We start from the raw sequence: 16,493 nt of genomic DNA, 5'->3' as shown, positions 1-16,493 counted from the left end.
AAGCTGTCATTTTGACAATGACATACAAATACCATTGACTGCCAGCACTGACAGCATTTGCAGTTTAAACATTTGAAGTTTTAAAAGTTTTAAAGGAAGAGGAAGCTGCCGAAAAACTGTGATCTGCAGTCACGAAAGAAGAAGCAGCAGCAACAGAAAGAGCTCCCACCTCTGCAGTTACCCATGCCCGTCACGTTGAACATGTCCTTTTGTACAATAAATAGAAGTACAAAACGGGAAAGAAGCTACTCCCCCTTCTGGCATACAGATTTTTCACTCCCGAATTTTTGACGAGCACGTGCACGTGGAGGCGGCAACGAGGCAGAAACCACGGTTAATGGAGCGGTTCTAGAGCTATTTCCGGTCTAAGTAAACTTTGGGCGTTGGTTTGTCGTGCATCATTTACCTCGAGTCATTTGCTGATCGTTTACTTAAAAAAGTTAAAACTCAACTAAAAAAACCATAGCTTACCCAATCTTGACCCAAATGTATATGAGCTGAGCGATCTCTTATCGCCCTATTTTGGGAACTAAATTCCATGTTTATGAACAAAGATATTAGTAATTAATTTCGAACGTTTTTTCCCTAGCTTGGTGGGATTCCCGGTACAAAATGATGGTGCTTTCCACTGTTCTGACTGACGATTCTGTTGATATTGACATCATTTCACAGCTTCCGCCGGGTGGGGAATAGAAGAAAAACCAAACCAAATTGACGAACAATAGAGCCTTCTCAGAATTCATTCCACAACGGCCGTCAATTGGGCTATCTATCAAACAAACAAAAACTGCCGAAAATCGGAGGCTAAATTTCAATCATCAATCGTGCACTCGTGAATTCAAATAACCAGAGGTAACCAGTTTTTAAATTTTGGATTCTTATACCACTTTTCGTTTTTATTTTTTCTTACATGAAAAAAATATTTATCGCTCCACTATTGTTGTGCACGGCACACACATTGCTTCTCCACGGAACCGTTTCTTCCTCTCACTCTTTTTCACCTTTCTTGCGCACAAAAAAGCGCCACAAAATTACGTATATGAGAAAACTAAAAATAACGAAAACATGAAACACAATCAACAAAACAGAAGACGATGAACACAAGAGATGCGCAACTAAAACAATTGACCTCCAAGATATGCTAAATTTGACGCACACAACACGTTGTTGAACACCTACCATCTCTCTCGCTCTCTCGCTCACTCGCTCTGCAACTCGTTATTGTTTCGTAACTGCAAGGTTGAAATGGTCGAAAATGTACACCCATACTGTTATAAATAATAGCTCTATAAACAGACAAAAGATGCAGCACGTGCGAAACGCTACGAAAAGCGGAAGGAAGAAACTGCTTGGAGTGTGGTGAATAATGCCTCGCGTGCGCTGATGTACCCCCTTTTTCCTTGCCTATCGCCCCGTTAGCTAAAAGAATAATTACAAAACAAGTGTAAGAGCTAACCGAATAACAGTGACTTGGGAATTTTTCACCTGCCGCAACAGCAACACGTGGTATTCATTTGTTTCTTCTTGTCACAAATCCTTTCTTAAGACGAAGTTCTGTTTCCCTGTTCGCCTTTCACCACTCTCTCAATGCCTGTATCGCTCGTTTCTGTCTCTTAATTCGCTAGAGGTCTCCACCCTAATTACTAGACACCAGAGTTTTGCTTGCCTTCTACTTTTGAACTTGGCAACTTTTACCTATTTGTATTCCACTTCTCTATGTTATTATGTCTATTTGTTCTGTTTCCGATCGCGCTTCATATCACTCGATGTTTACGCGTCTATGTGTGTGGGTTCTTCTTCATCGAGCAGCGCGGTATTTGGATGTGGTTTTATTGTAGCGCCCAGTTTTATTTGGTCTGTAATTGTGGCAAAAGAATAACAAACACCCGGATCCGAACATGGAGACAAGTCGCGGTTCAATTAAATTAATATGAAACTATGTGTTAGCGAACCTTTGACTTAAGTGAAAAAATTTTGATGAATTTGAATGCAAACTGAACGATGATCTCTCTGTCTCTCTGAACAATGGACACACTTTCCGTGTAAATACAAGCTCTAGGGAAAATATATTTTAACGAAGCTCATTAACTAATAATCAACTAAAAAGAGGAGACTAGCCTAACATGCTTCGCTTAACGATTTGTTAGTTCTACTTTCATCCTCTTTCACTATTTCAGCTGTCGTAAAATTTAATTCGATCTATTTACACGCGCAACCACACACACACATCACACTCTGACCCCGAAGCTATCACAAGCACACGAACGCGAGCTGCTGCAGGTTATATATTAACACTATTACGCATGCTTACTTTCCACAGGTCAAATATGTTGCCTAACCGAACAACCGAAGAAAATATGTTCCAATCAGTGGACCCCATACTCTGACACACTGTCGTGCTGCACCATCTTTGAAAATGTCTGCGTATTGTCGTCGATTCGCAAAAAAGGTTAGCATCGTAATTCGTTTGCTAAAAAGTGTTTTCAACGTTCTTTGTAATTCATTGCTGACTGCAAACCTAGTAAATTATTCCAATATTGTTCAGGATTTCATGAAAAACCCACTTTTCATGGTTGGACACTTTTGACCAGCAGACACGACCACTGGTCAATCTGATTTCACTTTACGCTGCACGCCAAACTGCGCTGCTTTCCATGCCCTGCGCACAGGTTGGGATGTTGGATGTTGGGTTGGTTAGTAATTCCAAAATATCGATGAATCTTCGATGAACTTTCGCAGCCCTCGCGCTTCTTTTTAGGATGCGACAGAGACATTCCTTGGTTGCCACTGCTGCTGCCGACAGCACCACCAGCGACCACCACACAACAACCGCAGAAAAAGGAGCGTTTAGGAATCCTATCATTTAAAACATAGAAAATCAGTTCTATCCCACGACTCCTTTTGCTATTTCGCTCCACGCACTTACGCAAATAAGCGCACACGCTTTTACCAATCTATTCCCCACTTCCCGACGGTGTTTTATAACCATTTGCAGTATCTAGCTTACTATTTTCTGTACAAGTTTTTTCTACTACTATTTCAATCGTTTCGCCGATCGCGGAAAAAGTGCGTAACCAAAATGGGGAGCTTCTGACTGCTGTGTCCGTGGTATTTGCAATTTATTTTAAAGTTCCCCTTGTTCGCACGGCCGAAACAGCACAACTGAGTCTCGCTACTAATGCACGCAACACAAACACACGCGCACAAAACGAACCTGAACGCAACTGCATCATCCTGCTGTGGGTTGCTCGCATGACGATCAGCTGACACAAAGATCATCATTCTTCATTGAAAATCTAATTCTATTAATGTTAGTACCTTCCACGTCGTCTTCGTCTTCGTTGCGCTTTCCCGAGAGCCTCTCTCCGCCAGCCCGGCTTCGACGACCTGGCCAAGCGGGACTGACTTGCAGCAACCATGCCACAACCACCGTCATCAACACGATCGATCACTTGAGGTAGGCTTTGTAAAGCATCTGACTTCGGCAGCTTTCCCGCTCCTGCTCCATGTAGAACAGCATATCACGCAGATTCACTCGCTTGATCCGTGGCCGTAGCGGAGTGGGCGCTTTCCCACTCAGTGACCCAATACCAGACACTCCCGGCTGGTGAATAAAAAGAAAAAAAAATCAGAACCTTCACACCGCTCGCTCCGGCATATCACTTACGGTGGCAGATGTGGACGATCCTTCCTCTAGCTTCGGTTTCTTCCGCGGGCCAATGGCTTGCAGAGCGGTAAGGTTAGCATCCCGTTGCCGCAGTTCCTCCATTTCCGCTCGCTGCATTTCCTTTGCCTGCAGACACGAAAAGCAATTCCAATGTTAGTCGTGCAAAAAAAGCGTTACACCTTCTCCCGCCGTCGTATCCTTACTTTCGCCTTCAGTTTGGCTTGCTCGGGATCTTCGGTTTTCGAGCGTGATTTGGCCGCCCGCATTAGCATCTCGCGCTCTTGCTCCTCGTGGCGCTTCTGTTCCGCTTTGTCCAACTCCTCGAGAAACTTTATCTGCCCTCTCACATCCTTCGTGACTTCGTACCGTGGATCAACCTGCACAGGAAGAGACACCAGTCAAACTCTACAATCCGAGATTCCCTATGGCTAATGGCCAGGTTGTGGCTCCCCGCCTACGGCATCGTACCTTAATAATATCTATCCGGTGCTCGGCGACGATGGCAAGCTTTTCGACGACGTTCTTGAGGCGCTCTTGACAGGCGTGCGATATTAGTACCGCCACCTCGTTGCTGGGCTCCTCAAGACCGTGGCGGGCGATGATGGTGCGTATGCGCGATTGAAGCGCCGGCAGGTGCAGAAACACCTCGTCCTTGCACGAACGGATCTGCGTGCCGACGAACTCGGTAGAACCGAGGATTCGCTGCGTTTCCTCCGCCAGATTGACGCCTCCCATAGCGGCCACATCGTTGATGTCGTCCTCGCCGTACATGGACGCATGGTGATGGTAGAACTGTGACTGTGCCGATGCTCCCGCCCGCTTGCTCACTTCCTGGTCCGTACCAGCACCGCCGGCCGATGATACTGCCGTGAACCCACTGGCTTTCTTTTTGGACGCCGCTGACCCGGGCCCCGAGAGGTTCTGCGATTTGGCGGTGACAATTTTATTAATCGTAAGGCTAGGTGCTGTCGCCGTTCCGCCACTGCCACCACTACTCGCGGATGTGCTGACCACCGTCGTTGCCTGCTGGTGGTGATGGTGTTGCGAGGTGGTGGTAGTGGCAGTGCCAGTCGCAACCAGATGTGCACCACCGATCGAAGCACCTGCTGCCCCCACCGTCGTAGCCGCGGACACTGAGGGCGAAGAGTTAACAACGACCGTTGCCGCTACGGCACCACCGCCGGTGACACTACTCGCACCAAACCCCGCCGCAGTCGCTGCCGCGGACGTCAACGTCAGCGCAGGCATGGTCTGGGCTCCGCTCACCGCCGATGCGGACACCGGTTGCATCGGAGGCGGAACCTGGCTCAAACTAACCACCACGTTCCCTCCGCCGGTAATTGCTGTCACTTGCTTAACCTGTGTCGCCGACGAGCCGGAGGCGGCGGCCGCAGCCGCTGCTGCCACCGCCGCTACCGAGGCCACCGGTGCCTGGCTGCGGATTTGATTAACTTGCGTTTGAAGGATCTGTTTGCCTGCCGCCGCCGTCATCGTCGTCCCACCGACCGACGTAACGGTGCGCGACGTGACCGGCGTCGTGGTGCGTATCTGCAAGGTGGCCCCCGTGCGCGTTATCGACGTGCCGGAAGGTGCACGGATCTGGTGGCCAGAAAGGGAGAGAGAGCGACAAGTTGCCCGTCACACCGAACCGAACCCAGCATCGCGGGGATGGTGATTCGTAAGAAAATGAGCATCCAACGGGCCAAACATGGACATGGACGAGGTATGTGAGACAACATTGTGGTACAAAAATGAATGGAAGGGAAGAATTTCCGTTTTCGTCCACACGCGGGAATCGAATGGGAAGAGAAGAGATGTGAAGGAATAAAACTGTTACTGACGATCTCGTATCTTACTATTAATCGGGGAAACACACGGTGGTGCAGCAAGGAGACAAATGTTTCGACAGAAAACCGACGCACGAATCGCAAGAAATCTGCAACCGGAGAACCAGTGATTTGGTGCCTCGCGGTACTACAAAAGGTTTCTAAGCCCTATTAACTCTACATCCAACTTTGAACGAATTAGGCGAGATATTTTTTCCCGCATCTGTACAGCTTTTAATGTAAAGACTCAGACTTCAGACAGCATTTGTCTGAGGGAAACAAGTTCCAAGTGCACTAGACATGTGCACTGAATTTTAATTTAACTAACTCTAATAAAATAGGTTCTTTCTAAACTTAAAGTATTCAAAAATTAAACGGTATTGCGATTACTCTCGACTAGAAAATTAGAACAGTACTCTGCGTCGAAGAGCATGATTTTGGTCCGCGTTTTTAATAGTGTCCAGGCACTAAACATACTCTGCGCCCTTTTGTAGGGTAACAGTAATTGAAAGGCTTCCGAAAGTTCGCGTCGCACGTCGTGTGTAGTGATTTTCATCGAAACATTGCTCGCCTGCAACAACAACGGCGTCCCCCCGTCTTTTGTTGCACATTTGCAGTACCGAATCGTAACCCTTTTGTGAAGAGCTCAACGTTCGCGTATCCGCGTTTGGATAAATGTTCCATTCAGCAGCAGAGAAATTTAGTATTGAATAAAAAAAACTATAAAAGTGTGTACAAACTAAATAAAACTAATTTCAAAAGAAAACGGGAATTCAATTACAAGCCATACGATATAAGGTAGAGATAAGGTAGTGTTTGTCATGCATCTGGGGTAACGAAATTAGTATATTGAACAATGGGAAGTAGTATCCCGCGGGGTGGTAGGTGGCATGAATTATCAGCATCTTACGCTGCATTAAATATGGCGCGCGCAGGTAGCAACAAAGCATGTTTTGTCTCTTGTTTGCTTTGCAATCAAATACAGATCCAGCACCACGAGTTGATTTGTATGCAGTAAGTATAATATAGGGAAGGTGTGATAATATGACTGGTCAACTTCAAAGCGGGAGATTACGTTTGAATGTTTTGCGTTTTATCTTTCCAGCAAACAATTTCGGTTAAAATCTATTCCAGGCTATCCGTTTTTTTTGTTCTCTCCAAACACTACTAAATCAATTTCATTCAACATTCCAAGTAAAAACTACATAAAACAATAACTCCCAACAGGAAAGATAAAACAACAACAAACCAATTTTAGTCGTTTGTATGTAACGAATAAAATAAAATTAGAAATAAGCAATTTTTACATTCATAAATATCTCTCAAAATGGATAAAATTTTTAAAAAATATAGTTTTCCATTCGTAACGCCTAGTTAAGAAATAGCAGCAAGTAACAGGTAACAGCAATTATCGGAGGGTGGTAGGAAATACACAACAACCAGGAATTTCATACGTCTACCAATACTCTAGTAGATGCGGGAAGAGAATTAGGAGCGATCTCAAAAGTAAAAGTAAACATCGTTGGTAAAAGGGAATGATCAGAGAGCAAAATGATCAACCGATCATTGTCGATAAACACAAAAATCAGCTCCAGCGTTAATAGCCCAATTTAAGGGTCAACTAGGCTTTGCAGCCCGTTGACTGTTGTATGAAATAAACAAATGATGCAGTAGTAGCAACGTAAAAAGTGTGGAGCAGACCATCCTTTCGACTAGGCAACAACACAAGGCAGCGGGCTTCGATCGAATGAGACTACATTTAGTGATCAATATACACAACCAGCAGAGGTTCTTGGCAAACGAGCTGTGCTCCTGATTTGTGAGGTATTTTGTGAAAAAAGTTTAGCCAAGTGCCCTCTAGTGCCACAAATGACTTCTAATGAATGTTAGCTAATGATAAGTGTTTAAAAGCACCATACTTTGCATAGACTATCGGAGACTATCAGAGGCTACCAGAGGTTGCTTCATGTTGAATTGAAGGTTGACGACAAGATCAAACAAAGCAAAAATTAAGTCATTATTTAATTTTTAGATCGAAACACAATTTAAGATTGTGGTCGAATATATCACAGTTGGAAAGAATAATCTGAAAGACGTATCCTTAGGATATGGTGCTCGGTTTACAATTTACCGATGTTCTAAGTGCCCCAAAACGCTAACAATAGTGTGGGTAACACAGATTGGTGCAACATTCGTGTAGAAAAGTATAAGATCTTAAATATGCAGGCACAGTACTTCAAAGCATGATACCGAAAGGACCAATAAGTGGGAGATTGTTCTCTGACACTCTGGGTGTGTGGTTATCAGAACTCATCGTAATACGGGGTTTAACTAATCATACATCGGTGGAGTAGCAGGTGAGGATGATAGAAGGGAAACTAGCGGCAATACTTGAGGTAGTAGCGGTGGTAGTAATAGTGGTTGTTATAGTATACGCATCAGGAGGAAGAGCATAAATCAAACTAAAACCAAAACAAAGTCCAAAGTTTACAGCAAAACAGATCATATTGGGGTTGGGGAGTTCCAAGCTACCGTCAACGACAAGATAAGCGAAAAAGACGAAATTGGCAAACGAAAGATCAAATAATAGGAGAAGGAAATAAAACACCCCAACAAACAGTACTAAATTTCTCTAGATACCTGCTGAGCGGAGGAGGAACTGAACGTAGCATTCCCACTCACCGGTAGCAAGGCGGGAGGTGTTGTGGAGATGGTTTGGGGTAGCTGCTGCTGACTCGTCTGTACGATAGTCGTGTGGCCAATGGTCGTCGCGTTTGGTCGTATTTGCTGGGCCGTCATCGTTGTCCGAGGCGGCCCAACGATCGTGGTCCCACCTCCGGTTATCGTCGTTTGTTGCTGCAACGGCGTTTGTATTCGCACCGGGGCCGCCGGTCGGATGGTGGTTTGACCGATCCGCGGTACGGTCGTCACTCCTGACTGCGATGTTAGCATGCGAATCTGCGTCTGACCGACCATACTGCTCTGCGACACAATCGTCGGCGCTACGGGCCGTATTTGGGCCTAAAATTTCAAATGATACGTAGTTAACATAGTGGCATAGTGAGAGGGCACCTTCCCTTGTGGCGTTCACACTTACAGGAATTTGGGATAAGGCGGTGCCAGCGAAAGCTACTGATGCCGATGGTGGGTTGATACCTTCAATCGTAATCTCTTTAGTTACTAGCGATTGCCGTAGCAGTGGTAGACTTTTCTGTTGAGCAGATTCGTCGCAAACGATGAGTTGCGCGGTGCCATATGAAGGTTACACACGTTAGCAATTTACCTTTAAGAAACCAATTAAGCAAGGCTGCGGACTGGCGTTCAGTAGCCGCTCGAGTCGCTCACAAAACTCCGCCGGATCCACGTTCGCATCCACCAGCTCCTGTATCAGGGTTCGCACATTCTGCTCCACCTTGGCCGGTTCGCGCTTCGAGAGCTCGATCAAGTTGGTCAAAAACTTGCTGCACTTTTCTTTGGTATTATCTAAGGAGTTTCGCTGCTGCGGTGTAGGTGCAGCTGCCGGCGGAGTCGTAGTCACGACGACAGTCGGTTGTTGCGTCTGGCCACCGCCAGCCACGGTGTGCTGCTGCTGCGTAGCAAGCATTGGCTGCGTCGACGAGGGCGTAATGGTGATATTTTGCTGGGCCGCCAGAGCCGGTACCGGTGCCACCGAAGCGACCGGAGTTGGTTGCGTTGAGATGTAGCTCGCCGGCGCCGTCGTGATCGACTGCGAGCTTACGATAATCGCTCCGGAGCCGGATGAATGCGTCTGCTTGATCGATGCGAGAGAAAATAAAACAAAATAAAGAACATTATTGAACACTTTTCGTACAATTTGCGAAGAGCGCCTTACAAGCACATCATATCGAGGCGCTAACTAAATGCTCCTAACGCAAGCGCCCCGAAGGGTAAGAGTATTACCGACATTCATCATTTTTGACGCAATCGAAAGTTGGGTTGTTGAAAAAAAACCCTAAAGGCAGGAAACATACACTATAGCCTAAGTGAACGATTATATTGTCAGGCAATTGAAGACACTATAAATAAAATGGAAAAAGGACGTCCACAGCAACATAATAACAACGCTAGTGTCCACGTACCCACACGATTGCCGGAACGCGAAAAGGCACAGATTATTGCAAAACATAACCACCAAATTAAACTGAAGATGGAACATATTTGAAATGCAAAATATGATTCGATAAGCAAAAAGCATTTAATCTTTGGTCTAGTCAAATAGCACCTATGTTTGGGAAAATTCCTCCGCCTTTTCTGTTAAAGTTATGTGATAAACGAATTAACGTACAAAACCAAACCATGCTTTTTTGTAAAGAACGTCACGATTGTAAATTTTCAAATCCATCCCTAAACATTGTCAGCGGAGATTAAAAATTTGAATTGAAATGGTGGTGGTCCGAATTAAATTGAAACCACAATTCAAAAGTAAACACCATCAAGCAAGATGCAACAAATATATACAAAAATACTTGACGAGGGATTTAGTTTGAAGTACTTTTGCCATTTGGTCATGTTTACTATTGAACCGTTGAATGTTTGGATTTAGAAGAGTCGGGTGCTCTGTTCTTTTCGGTAAAAAAATCTAAAACAAGTAGACATAAAGCAGAAAAGAAAACGTCTTGGAAAAAACTAAGAAGTGTACGTTTCTGGATTTGATCTCTTGATAAGAGAATCAATCTTCGATTTCTGTCCAACATGAAAGCAAAGGAAAATGTGCATTCCGCTGAACAACTGAACAAAACTAGACACAAAATAACAAAATTCTTCTAACAAATCATCAAACAGTCAATAGCACAAAATGAGAAGAAGGGTTTCTGAAAAGAGAGGTAACTTAAAAGATACCACAATAGAACAGAAGAAAAACAAAAGGTTTTCATTGAACAAGATCGCAAACGAATAGTGGAGTTTGTTGTCTTGGTAATTACATTTTGCTTCTGTTTCCCCTGTTGCGGACTGGTGACAATGGTCTTTCGGAGGGCTAATGGTGGACCGGTAAACCTACTTACAGCTGGTACAGTTTGCAACCGTATCGTTTGATTGCCGGACGATGCCGTCAGATTGGCGGGTGTGATTTGTGTTCCGGTCGGAGCCGGACCAATCCGGAGCAGCTGGAAGTGGCCTTGTTCATTCTTCAGTAGTAGCGTCGAGCCTTGCTGTCCTTGAAGGGCACTTAATGTGATCTGCTGAAGTTGGTGTATGGTGATCAATCGTCCGCAGGTTCATCGTACGCCACAATTATTACCAGGATCAATGAAGAGAGACGATGGATGGATAGAAGAAAACGATTAGTTTCACTGGCATTTTGTCTCCCGGTCTCACTACTAAACAAAGTTAGGACACGAAGGAAACGATTATAAGCAATCACATCCCAATGTTAAACGAAAACATAAATCTAACATTTTTTACATTCCCTTTAAATGGCAATCATTAGACGAAGAGCTAGTACAATGGTCCCCTGTGGGGCGTTTACATCAACTTATTCCTGAAGTAACCGAGGTTTGCGAAACTAGTTAAAAAGCATTATGGCTCATTCAAGACACAGAAAAACGATAAATGACGGCTCACAGTAAACCCAACCATTATGACACAATCCTTGTGTGGTGCAGCACCGCAAAGCATGAAAAAGCAAAGCATAATTCGTAAGCTGAGAAAAAGAAGCGACACGATTAATTTACAATTGAACACAATTTATGCGTTATATGTTTGATATATCTTAACTTTGGCGAGTCATGAAATCCAAACGAAAAGCAATTAACCAGCAACATAGAAGACAGCATTCTGATGGAGATCGCCAAACTGTCGTTTCGCCTTGGCCCAACTTACACATTCACAAAACATACAGAAAAACAAACCATCGCGCCAAGCAGAAGCAGCAACAAAGACTACACAATGCAAAAAATCCACGATTTTATGTCTGACGAAACTGATAGTAAACAGATGATCAACGAAAACAAACAGCACCGACAGAGCCACGTACACAAACACAAAAGCAATATTCCCACAAAAGGAGCGCGGTAGCACGGACTGGTAAGCGTATTGATGCGTGCGGGGACTTCTAATTGATAAAAACACATAAAATTAAATAGTATGCACAGTAGTTTAAAACCAAGGGATTCTAATGCTTATTCGAGTAACTCTAACTAACGGGTAATAATAAGGGTAAAAAAATGTTTTGATTCTTACAGCGCTTGCGTTTGGTGGTCTAGTACTAACTATTGGCTGGCTACCAATGACAACTCTAGGTGATACAGCGGCAACAGTTTTTTGCTGTGCTTGTGAGGGTTGTGCGCCAGGTCTAACATTTACAATTTGTACACCCGGTAAACCGACTATGTTTGGTGTTGCCTATGGATTGTGAGGTGTAAAATGTGATTAGTTTCCCGAATTCACTCGCGAAAGTATTGCTTAACCTACTAAACCTCGAAAAGGAGCCACTCAAATCAAACTAACAAATCTAGCGCCCTCGGTTGCATCCCCCAAGCAACTCACAAACAGGGAAATGAAAACTCGGGATAAAGTAGCTTTGGGTTGTCTAGTGTTTCATTTCGGAGTAACATCGGTCAGTTGTGTTTACATTGCCTTAAAAGAATGGCGTGAAACCCAAAGAATCGGTTCGACCCCCTATATCATTCATAAGCATCGTAGAAGCGCGAAGACAAACATTAAATCCATCACCGTAATTGTCGCGAAACAAAACGACACGGGCATTGAACTTGATCCAATCGCTTGCCAAGGTCGATGACATTTAGTCTGGACTCCGATGACAGGTTCACAAAGAAAGGATATAAACCTGCTCGCCACATGGTGGGTCCGCGCGCCAAATTTCCGCCCGATAGCCATTAGAATCAGCTGCGCTTCCCGTTGCGTGTGAGGTAGGCAATTCGAGAGGAAAATAAGAAGCTCAAGAACACCACCACCAACACTACGTTATAATCCGAAACGATATCAAAACCGAGCATATTCTCTCTCTCTAGATATCTCTCTTTTTAGTTTTCTCTGCCCAGCTCTCTTTAAGAACGAGAGATGAAATCCACCATTGACAATTCCGTAGTAGACAAATACTTGTTATTGGTGAGCAGAGTGCGGTTGTGTGATGTGTCGACAAACAGCGCGGAGCGATTTCCGTGGGATAACCAGTTTCAACGTAATTCCCGTACGCCTCGGGAATCTTGAAGCTTTGGACACTCCTTTCCGAGCAACATTCGGGGACAGTGTTACGTCAATTGGTCCCTAAATTTGCCAGCCGTTTATCATGCTTCTCCAAATAACGAATCCTTGCAGCTAAGAATCTCATTGAAAAGCATCTTTTCTTCCAGTGATCTGCTATTTGGGGGATAAAATATGGGTCATCTGTGATACAAACGCACACAGAGAGCCAGCAGTGGACCTTTTTCTTCGGTAGTCCTGTCCGTAACGTCGCGACACGTCAAATGAGGTCACATGAAATGCTCATTTACACTCACAAACAATTGAAATAACGGCACAGGCATGAGCTATACTTTGCATTCATGATCGAAATGTGAATTTCTTTGTCGATTTTCTCTCTCCATTTTGGTATATAACAAAAACACACTCGCCAGTGAATGTGTCTCACAGGGACACTGCGCAAGGTGAATGGGACTGTATTTCTTAACGACATGACCTTCGCTACATATTTTCACACCTTTTCACCTAAGATCTGGAATCTAATTCAGATGTTCGAACATGTTTTCCCCATAATCGGGTAGGGCATCGTTTTCCTGGGCAGAATAAAAATGGTACTTTGTGATTGTCCCAGAGCGAGTGGCTTAAAGTAATCGTGATTGGGATTTGTTTGGGGGACCATCCTCCTTTCGATTGCAACAGGTGGTTCGTAGGCTCACAGAGCATGGAAAAGTCATTAGGGATGCAATCTTCGCACACCTTGTCCAGCATCGAAGGCAGTGGTTCCTTGTTCACGGCTTGCCGGTCCTAGTTTTAACACTGCACGATCAGTCGCACGATCATATGTTATATGACCACCGACCGTCGAGGATACGCGGCCAGTGACGATGCTTTCGCTCTCTTCAACGCCCCATTGGTCGCTTGCTGCTCTTTCACTCGCGCTTCCTTTTCATCTTTGCGTAAGTACAGCATCACATAAAACGCACACTCTTGCCCCAATCTCTTGTAGTATTTTTGACGCTGCTGCTGTGTTGGTAATGTTTACATCCTGAGCCACTCCCGGCCTGAGCATCGGCCCATCGGAACGCTGGAGAGATAAAACGTCACACTGACAGATTGCATTTCGAAGGAAGCCGGGTCCGGACTTATCTCAATAGTATATATCCAGTTTGTGTTGAAGAAACGATGTGATCCACTCGGTATTGTTTGTTCGAACCAACCGCACACAGCACAAGCGCCCAAACAAGGGCTCGTCCATTGATTAGACACAGTCAGGGTATTAGTGGGAGAAAATGGGTCGATTAACGGGCACCATAGATCGGTTAGTGAACAACCGGTTAGCTGGCCAAAAGTTGGCGCAAATCGTTAAGGACAAAAATATGCTTATTCACCATAAGTTTGGCGCGAACGATTAGAACTCAATTATCTTCAACCAAGAAAAGGGACACACGGGGGCGCGGGAACGCGCGCGCGCACACACAGCCACACACACGCACATTAGTACACGTTCTACAGCAAAACGGAGCGGGGTAGAAATCTTGGTTTACCTGATTGTTCATCGGCTTCGAAACCGTCACGATGCCCGGCGTGCCGGGATTCATGACCGCGTTGGTTTGCTGGTTTTTGATGATCAACGTAGGCGCCGGCTGCCCGCCACCGCCTACCTGCTGCTGCTGCTGGAGCGTGGCCGTCGTCGTTGCTTTGCCGATCTGGGCGCCGCCTCCGATCGTTTGAATCAGCTGCGGTTGCTGGGACATCGAGATGGTCCCGTTGGGCAACCCGGTCTGGGTTAGCGTCACGCGATTGTTGTTCATGTTGAGCACCGCCGATTGTGGACCGCCAGCAGGGTAGACCAGCTTCACAGGCTCATTCTTTGGCATATTCGACGCCGTTTGAAGCTGCTGGTGGTTGCTACTGCTGAGAACGATACTTCCGCCACCGCCGCCGGCCGACGTGGTCAACACTTGGTGATGGAGATGATGCTGCGGAGGAACGCTGAACGGCGGAGGGGGCTGTCCCACGGTGGACAGACCACCCGGCGGCACCACGATCTGGTGGCTGATGATGTTGATGTTTCCTCCTCCGCCGGTGGAACCTCCACCACCACCGCCGCCACCAGCAATCACCGTGGAGGAAACCGTGTTCCGCTGATGTTGCGATTGCTGCTGCAGGCTCACGCCGCTTGGCAACGACACCACACCACCGCCGACCAACTTGATGGTGGGCTTGTTAGCCACCGTCGGTGTCGTTATCGTACTGCTGTTCACACTAGCGTTCACTAGAAACGTTTTGCCAAGGTTGTTATTGGTCGTAATAGTATTGTTGTTGTTGTTGCTGCTGTTACTGACGTGCACCGCTGCACGGGACACTACGATTTCACCATTCGTAACGGGGCCACCGAGGTCGGGCTTGGCCGCTTGGCCGACGTGGGTTTCACTGGCCGTCGTAGTCGTTGCTGCCGCTGATGCGCTGCTGGTTGCCGTACCGCCATTTGACACGATTGCCGCCACGGCCGCTGGTGCACTAGATTGATTTTTCACGCCACTCCCGTACGCACCGGGCTTGCCAACGCTCCCGACTTGTTGCACTTCGTCCGTGTTCGCGTCCAGCTGGTTTTCCAGTGTACCAACGATCGCATTCACCGCGGATTCATCGACGTCTGATTTAAGAGCTTCTTCCAAAAAGTTGGCAGACGCCATTTTCTGTTGAAAACCCACGGCCCATTTTTGGTCGAACACAACCACCGACTGGCCTATCTGGCGCTTTTTCCACAGAGCTCAGTCGAGCACTCACACTCGCTCCCATCGTCAATCGTCGCGCACTGTCTGTCGGCGGGACGCTGCACCTTTCGGAAGCTGTTTACGTCGCTGATCATTCCATTTTGTGCGGCAATCACGAAACCAGCATTATCGGATTCTGCAAATTCGCAACAAGGCTGCCGAATAAAAAACGGCACTTTCCCAAGAAAGAGAATTCGCCAGCTTCGCTCAGTCGCACTCATACGCGGCGTTTCTCGCGCACACACACAGCTTTAGGTGCGAATCGACACTCACGACAAAACACTAGCGCCCCGTAGCGGATTATTGGTTGAACTGCACACTTAACCCTTCTGCACCGCTGGCCCACAGTAGCAATGCTGCGAAAAGAAACGGAGCGGGTTAACACACATGTGGCAGGCATGTTGACAACACAGGGTAAACTTTCCACTCACTATCCCTCTGAATGCGCAGTAAAATTAAACAGTTTTTACATAATTCCGCCCTGAAGCCGCGCTCAAAAGCCCTGTCCACGGATGCCAGCGCGCTCTGTGTAAGAAAGTATTGTTTGGAATCACCAGCAGGCTCTTTTGGTGGCCGGCAGCACTGCTAAAGGCTTATCGCGGGCTTCTCGTTGTCATGTTTCTTCTCCCTCTTCGTCATTCTCCCGCACGAGTGGTTTCCAGGGGCACGAAACGGCGAAATGGTGACGGAGAGCCAGCACTTCAAACTGAATAAACACTAAACCTAAGCACGTAAACTTCACTTTAACGCACAGCAGAACTTCTCAACTCTCCCGCCAATACTTCACCGGGCACATTTCTTTGGCAACAACGCACATCAACAGCCTTTCGCTCGCACCAACGCCAGTTTACCGCATCGAATCTAATTTCCCTTTGTCACTCGTGAGAATTTTGTCTCGAAAGGGAATTTGAGTGAGAATTTTGTCTCGAAAAGGAATTTCGCTTCGGGAAAACGAAAACCAAGCGCGCGGTAGATGGCGCTGCTACGACTAATTCGAGTTCAAACGGTCTGTTGCAAACCGTCGCGCCGTTTATTATTAATCAGTCAGTTTGTCAATCG

At 46.1% G+C, this 16,493-nt stretch overlaps 1 protein-coding gene across 1 annotated transcript; it reads right to left on the bottom strand.

Annotated features, from left to right (window-relative positions):
- Nucleotides 1-935: 935 nt before the first annotated feature.
- Nucleotides 936-15,353, bottom strand: LOC131216273 (transcription initiation factor TFIID subunit 4). The gene is made up of 11 exons (XM_058210727.1): nt 14,202-15,353; nt 11,695-11,856; nt 10,437-10,691; nt 8,777-9,262; nt 8,591-8,704; nt 8,176-8,514; nt 4,769-5,266; nt 4,136-4,693; nt 3,871-4,044; nt 3,668-3,793; nt 936-3,604 (listed from the first exon to the last, which is right to left on the bottom strand). Exons 1-11 carry the CDS (start codon nt 15,351-15,353, stop codon nt 3,449-3,451), a joined length of 4,020 nt encoding a protein of 1,339 aa, XP_058066710.1. The 3' UTR covers nt 936-3,448.
- Nucleotides 15,354-16,493: the final 1,140 nt, after the last annotated feature.

Source organism: Anopheles bellator, chromosome 1, assembly GCF_943735745.2.
Source record: "Anopheles bellator chromosome 1, idAnoBellAS_SP24_06.2, whole genome shotgun sequence".
Taxonomy (NCBI): Eukaryota; Metazoa; Arthropoda; class Insecta; order Diptera; family Culicidae; genus Anopheles; species Anopheles bellator.
The sequence above is the reverse complement of the archived record's forward strand: the minus strand, read 5'-3'. Positions and strand labels throughout refer to the sequence as shown.

Excerpts from the sequence above, each read along its gene's own strand:
- LOC131216273 (XM_058210727.1), bottom strand. The coding sequence starts at position 15,353 with ATGGCGTCTGCCAACTTTTTGGAAGAAGCTCTTAAATCAGACGTCGAT. Across the intron at positions 11,857-14,201 it reads CGAAGCCGATGAACAATCAG|GCAACACCAAACATAGTCGG; the intron begins GTAAACCAAGAT and ends CACAATCCATAG. Across the intron at positions 4,045-4,135 it reads ACCGGATAGATATTATTAAG|GTTGATCCACGGTACGAAGT; the intron begins GTACGATGCCGT and ends CTTCCTGTGCAG.